A 7,281-nucleotide genomic window follows, 5' to 3' on the forward strand; every position below is an offset into this window, starting at 1 on the left:
AGGGCGAACCTTGACCGGGTCCCATAAACAGGTCATCCCCTCCTCAACAAACCAACAACCCCAATACATAGGCAATCTCCTCTCCCCCAAAGTTTAGGAAGTAGTCCAGTCATACTATCCACTGATAATTTAGTCTCTTGTAGAAAAAGAACATCCGGCGAATGCTTTCTTACCAACTCACGAACAGCTTTTTGTCAAAGACCACTATTCAAGCCCCTAACATTCCAAGAGAGAACTATCATTTTGGGGGATTCAAAAAGTGAGAATCAAGTCTCTTAACTGACCCTGACTCAACCAAGTTTTCCCCCATCAATTTTATCTTCTCCAGATCCTTCTTTCTTCTTGGCTTAGGCCCTCTATCAGCTGACCCTTTTTTCATGTCCTTCTGATGAAGACCCAACTGAAGAGAAGGCTTGCTTCTCTTCGTCACATTAGGCCCTGATTTTATAATTGAAAGAGAATCACCCGCCTCATCCATTATCACTTTTGCAATAGGATTTAGTTTCTCCTATAACTCCTGATGGGAATCCATATCCATTTGCAAGAGACTACCAACATGCGGGTTTTGAGAAGCATCTTGAATTGCCCCCTCTTGTCCTGTTGCCAGAGTATTTTGTTCCAAACTCAGCAATCCCGAATTGACTTCCTGCTGACTAAGATCATCCAGGACTTCAAATCTATTAAAAGTATCTTCTTCCAATCTCTCCTTCAAGGTTCTCTTTTGACCCTTGTTCTTATTGCGAGCCTTGACCGAAATAAAGCCATTAGCCCCTGCAATAGTCTCAAAACTGGGGGCCTTACCTTTGTCAGACCCCAGCGGGTTTCGGGGTTGCACATAAGGTTGAGGCTCACTAGGTTTTGATCTTGGGCATCTTCTCTGTAAATGACCATATTCATGACATAATTGGCATCTAAAGGGAAGGGTTTCATAATCTAGCTGTTGAACCCAAGAATAAGACACAATACAAATATCCATAGAATCTGGCAATGGCTTACTTAATCAATTTCGACATAGATGCAGGCGAAAGTCATTACCTTTTTTATCTAAGTTTGTTGAGATGCCCCAACCGGTTTCCCCAACAGTGAAGCCACCATACGCAAAATGTCATCCCGCCAACACTCAACCGAGAATCTAGGAAGCCTAACCCAAACTGGCACACAATTTGGAAGCTCCTCTGAGGGGTTGAAGCCAACATGCCATGGTTTCATGAACAATCCAGTTTGGTTATGAAAGTAGGGACCGCCTTCAAATGCCTTATTATGATCTGCCATGCAGTTGAAGGTGACCACAAAGTAGTTATTTGCCAACAACATAATGTCCATCTCCCCCTCTGGCGCTCAAGTCCGGTGAGCCCAAGTTTCCAAAAATTGCAACGAAACCCTTATTCCCAAAAATTTGCACAACAAAGAATGTTGTGAATGATAAGCTACCTCTTCAGCAATCCATTCCGGCTGAGTGACTAACCTTGGTCTCTCCTTTGATCATTCCAGGCATCCATTAACTTTCGGGATACGGGAACTGCTAGGCGGTCCAAGTCCGTCGCCCCCCACGTCAAGAGAAAACAAGTTATTATTAAAAACTGTCGCTGCTTGTGGAAGCACCTTGGTTCCGATCGCTGCTCAAAAATCCATACCCTGAGAAGTACCCGATGGTTCTCTAGTGGCTGCTTGCATGGCCATGCTTAGATCCTGCATGCAAACCAAATCAATGACCCAAAATGGGGGAGAACCCCGCACAGCTCCTGCACCAAAACGGCCAATAAAACAACCCCCGATCACAGCACCCCCAAAAATAAACAACAAAGACCACGAAAAAACACCAAATCCCAACCTTACAACCCCACACTCCCCTTCCCTCGCGCGCTCAGACTCAGAAAACTGGACACAAGCTAGGGCCGAATGCCCTAGCTCAACAGGGCCACAACCGCAACCCTCCCCTACTCGAACGCCCCGGCCATCTGCATATCTTCCAATTATTATTATTTTTAAAAAAAATAATTAAAATATAATTTTTTTTCATTTATTTTTTAATATTTAATTTTTTAATGATAAATAATTTTTATCCATACATCAACTCCTCGTAAAGTAAATTTTTACATATATTTATTTAATTTTGAAATTTATTTTGAATTTGATATGCTAATTCAATTTTTTATATACATAAAATCTTGTATAGGATCTAAGAACCATAAAAGTCCATTAAATTGTTCACATATCCAACACAAAATGGTTCAATGAGAAGTTGGATCAAAAGGCCACTATCTTCTACTTCCCTGATATATAATCTATACTTGCGACCATAGTAAATTATCAACTAGTTGTCCAAAAAAACTGTATCGCAAGATCACAGGGGTTGAGGCAAATTAGACAGGCCTCACAATCCCCTGGACATAAAGTTACATTTTTCAGTGATCCTTGTTCCAAAAGACTCTGCATCGCCCACCACCTCTACTAATCCTGGGTCCTTCCCCTCAATCTCTCCATCCAGGTCCCCTTCATTATCACAACAGTCTGAAACCATCGGTATAGTATCCATTAGAAGAAAGTCTTAAAAAATATAGCAATTTTCTCAACACGGTGCTGCAGGCATAGTTGACACCAGTTTATCCCATGCAAATGACCCAGAAAACAATCAAATTGAACCTGTCTGCAGTAGAACATCCCTTATCTGATAATGAATCAAGCAAGAACTCACTACCATGGACAACATCAAAGCAAATACAATGAATTGGGCAATATCAACGTATTCCAATCCTATAGATGTCTTCCATTGTGTTTCTCTAAAGTCTTTGTGGTCCTCATTCTTTTGATTTTCTCTTGTTTTAAACCTATTGTCATTACAAATAAAAATGCTATATCCTCTTTAACACTTTTCCGGCTACCTTGAATCCCTCTTCTCATTAGTATAAATTTATAAATCTCTTCGTGAACAATTTGATGGTACCATGTATGTGCAATTACAATGCAATATAAATTGTGATTTAATTTTTATAAATAAAAATTTGATCCCCTTCTCTTTAACATCAATCTGTAAACCTTATAATGCAAGTTTTTCAAGAGACACAAACATATACAAATTACAATGTAAACAACGCTGTAATTGTTTATAACAAATCGTAGGTTGCAATTGTTTATAAAGAAATTATAATAATTTATTTCTAGCTAAAACCAATGAAATCGAAAGCAAATTAAAACAAAATCAATTTGAGACAGAAATCTACCAGCTCTATCACCAAACAAAGGTTTGTGAAACAACATTAATAATAACTAATCACAAATGAGACAAAATCTACTTGAACATTATAAATTTACATAATTTAATCTTAAATAGTCAAACAAAAAATACAAGACAATATAACTTATCCAAACAAAATGAAAAGGATGAGTCAAGAACTCCTACGAAAAGTTCTCCCTGCCCATCTCCAAGGTTGGGTTGATTGTAAGACCTCACATTTCCTGCTTTTCAAACATCTTTCCATTTACTTAATGTGATCCTCTCCTTTTACTTTTTCCCATTCTCCACCTCCTCCAGCTTTTCATTTCAGATGCAAAGGTTTCCTGAAAACAATTCAATGAAACATCCATGATATCAATAAAACACGTCTCTGATTAATACCCCTAAGTGTATATAAGCAGCTATATGCATGCATAGTCGTACTATGCATCTAATTTTAGAAAGCCAATAGCATGGCATAGATTGCCAAATACTTAAAAAAAATGAATAAAATAATTTTTCCTAGACACTGAAAATAATACCTTGACCCTTCTTTATAACTGCAGGCCTGATACGGTGCACATTATTACAGCACAAACCTATTTTTACAGATTGCTTTATTTAGCATCACCAATAATCTCCGCAAGAACATTGTCCTTGTTTAAAATGATGGAACCTGTTTGCATCTCTCACAACAATTTGTCTTCCAACAATCTTGGAGATAAATTTTGTTGCAGTATGACAATTAGCACATACCCGAAGGTTCTTAACAACTCTAATGGTTGTTCCAGGGAGTGTGTTTAACAAACCAAATGCAATTGCCAATTTCTCGCTATGGTGGCAGAGAAATAATTCTTTTTCCTCCACCTCCACGTCATTAAGTGAAAGTCTTGAATCTGGAAAATACCCTGCCAACTTCATCTCCCAAGACAATTCTTCCAACTTTGCATAAATCTCCTGCGTCTGTGGGTGTGATCTGTCACCTACACAAAAAGCATGTACCATTTTATGACACTCAATCCAACTACATCCAGGCATCTTTCCAATTCCTCTATCTTTCATCAATCTCCTTATCATTTGAACCTCACCCCACCTGCCCACTTCTGCATACATGTTTGAGAGAAGAACATAGGTTGCAGCATTTTTAGGATCCAAATCAAAAAGCAGAGTTGCTGTAAATACGCCCAACCCTATATTCATATGTGATCTACAAGCGCCAAGAAAACATGTCCAAACAACCACCACAGGCTTAACCGGCATCTTAAAGATAAATTTTAGAGTGTCCTCAAGATAGCCAGCACGGGCAAGGAGGTCAACTATGCACACATAATGATCAACTGTAGGCGTAATGTAATAATGGTTACTCATGACATTGAAGTATGTACAGCCCCTGTCCACTAAACCTCCATGGCTGCATGCAAAGAGGACACAAGCAAAGCTTATAATGTCAGGATATGTTGGCGAGTGCTTCATTAATTCAAAGAGATCAAGAGCTTCTAAGCAAAATCCATTATGTGCATATCCTGCAATCATGGCATTCCATGAGATCACATTTCTCTGAGGTATTTTGTCAAACAATTCGCGTGCCTTATGTATGCTTCCACATTTTGCATACATGTCTACTAGGGCGCTTGCAACTACAACATCGGACAAAAATCCACTTTCGATTATGCTTTGATGGATGTCTATACCCTGTTCCAAAGCTCCCATTTTGGCACAGGCTGGCAGGATACTGACAAAGGTTGTGGAGTCTGGCTTTACATCCTCCGATGGCATTTGCTTAAAAGTTTCCAGTGCCTTTTCAACAAGGCCATTTTGTGCGTATCCTGCAATCATGGCATTCCATGAGATGACATTTCTTTGGGACATTTTACAAAACAGTTCATGCGCCTTGTGAATGCATCCACATTTTGCATACATGTCTATCAGGGCATTCACAACAACAACATCTGACAAAAATCCTTTTTCAATAAGGCTTTGATGTATCTCCGTACCCTGTTCCAAAGCTCCCATTTTGGCACAGGCTGGGAGGATGCTAGCAAAGGTTGTACAGTATGGTTCTACATCTGCTAATTGCATTTGCTTAAAAGCTTCCAATGCCTTTTCGACAAACCCATTTTGTGCGTATCCTGTAATCATGGCATTCCATGAGATCACATTTCTTTGAGGCATGTTATCAAATAGTTCACGTGCCTTGTCTATGCTTCCACATTTGGCATACATGTCTACCAGAGCACTTGCAACTATAACATCTGATGACAATCCCCTTTCTGTTATGCTTTGATGGATGTCTATACCTCGTTGCAAATCTCCCATTTTGGCACAGGCTGGGAGGATGCTTGCGAAGGTTGTGGAGTTCGGCTGTACACCTGCCAATTGCATTTGTTTGAAAGTTTCTAAGGCCTTTTCAACAAAGCCATTTTGTGCATATCCTGCAATAATTGCAGTCCATGAGATCACATTTTTTTGAGGCATTTCTTCGAAAAACCTTAAAGCCTCATCAAGAACACCATGTTGAGCATATCCTGCAACCATTGCAGTCCACGAAACTACGTTTCTTAGAGGTGCTTCTTTGAAAAGCTTTAAAGCCTCATCAAGAACGCCATTTTGTGCAAATCCTGCAATCATCGCATTCCATGAGACCACATTTCTTTGAGGCATTGCATTGAAAAACCTTAAAGCCTCATCAAGAACACCATTTTGCGCATATCCTGCAACAATTGCAGTCCATGAAACGACATCTGGTTGAGGCATCTCGTTGAAAAGCCTTAAAGCCTCATCAAGAATACCATTTTGTGCATATCCAGAGATCATCGAATTCCACGAAACCGAATTTCTTTCTGGCATTCTATCAAACAATTCACGTGCCTTGTGTATACTTCCACATTTTGCATACATGTCTACAAGGGCTGTTGCAACTACAACATTTGATAAAAAACCCTTTTCCACTACGCTTTGATGGATATTCATACCCTGATCCAAAGCTCTTGTTTTGGCACAGGCTGGAAGTATACTGGCAAAGGTGAACTTATCAGGTTGGATGCCTGTTCTTTGCATTTCGTTAAACAGTTCCAATGCCTCATGAGGAAACCCATGTCTTCTGGAAGCTGCAATTAGGGTATTCCATGATGATATGTCTCTTTCTGTGATTTCTTCAAACACTTTACGTGCATCTACCAACCTACCGCACTTATCATACATTTTGATTAGGTTATTTTGAAATTTTGGGCAAGCAGCAAACGCAAATCCTCTGTAAGTATTGAGAGAGGAAATTTCTTCACCTTTCGAAACCCCAATCTTGGCAACCCAGGTCTGCAATAGTCGAAGATATATCGAGCAGTGTAGTGATGGGTTTTGAATTTTAAGCAGATTGTGTGGCGCCTCCCTTGAAATTGGGATTGGCATGCTATGATTAAAATGAAGCGCGTCAACTCTGCATTATTATAAAATCTAGTACCACCACAGTGACAATGAAACACCATTAGTACCACTGGTGTCCTCTTCAGAAGTGGTAATATGGCCATTTATTCGTTTCTGTGAAGGATGGTGTTAATACCAGTGGATTCATTTCACTTTTCGTTATTGAATTTCGACTCCATTTCCTCATTTACCAAGCTCGTTGCAAAGCTAAACTTACATTTGCTTTGAAGTATACACCAGGCGCTCCGCTGTCACATGTCCCCAGGTCATAAGAAGGGAGTTTTCCGGGGGTAGGAATCACTTTTGATAAAACAGGTCCCTGATTAAAATCCCCAAGTGTATAAGAATTTTTTGAAGCATTGGATGATACTTGCAAGAACAAGAACAATAGTAATTAAGAAAAATACATTACTAGATGGGAAGTCACAATTAATTACCATTTAAATTCTTGAAAAAGAGCAGTATCAATGTCAATATTGATGCATTATGACATAAATTGATAGTACGATTAATGTATTTGAAGCTTATTGGCTCACATCTAAAATTCTAATTATGTTTGGTGTTACCATCAACGTGATACTATTTGAGTCACTCAAATTACTTTAAGAGATCTTATTAATGTTTATTATGTATCAAGAATCATAAAC

The 7,281-nt window shown here is 39.1% G+C and overlaps 1 protein-coding gene across 2 annotated transcripts; it reads right to left on the bottom strand.

The window, feature by feature from the left end:
- Positions 1-2,201: 2,201 nt before the first annotated feature.
- LOC131071115 (pentatricopeptide repeat-containing protein At3g12770-like) lies at positions 2,202-6,997 on the bottom strand. Of its 2 annotated transcripts, XM_058006826.2 has the most exons (3): positions 3,757-6,997; positions 3,401-3,558; positions 2,202-2,511 (listed from the first exon to the last, which is right to left on the bottom strand). In XM_058006826.2, exon 1 carries the CDS (start codon positions 6,617-6,619, stop codon positions 3,842-3,844), a length of 2,778 nt encoding a protein of 925 aa, XP_057862809.2. In that variant the 5' UTR covers positions 6,620-6,997; the 3' UTR covers positions 2,202-2,511; positions 3,401-3,558; positions 3,757-3,841. The 2 variants fall into 2 exon arrangements, with proteins under 2 accessions (XP_057862809.2, XP_057862808.2); XM_058006825.2 differs by lacking the exon at positions 2,202-2,511 and having other exon boundaries at positions 3,291-3,558.
- Positions 6,998-7,281: the final 284 nt, after the last annotated feature.

The sequence above is a fragment of the Cryptomeria japonica genome, chromosome 11, assembly GCF_030272615.1.
Source record: "Cryptomeria japonica chromosome 11, Sugi_1.0, whole genome shotgun sequence".
Taxonomy (NCBI): Eukaryota; Viridiplantae; Streptophyta; class Pinopsida; order Cupressales; family Cupressaceae; genus Cryptomeria; species Cryptomeria japonica.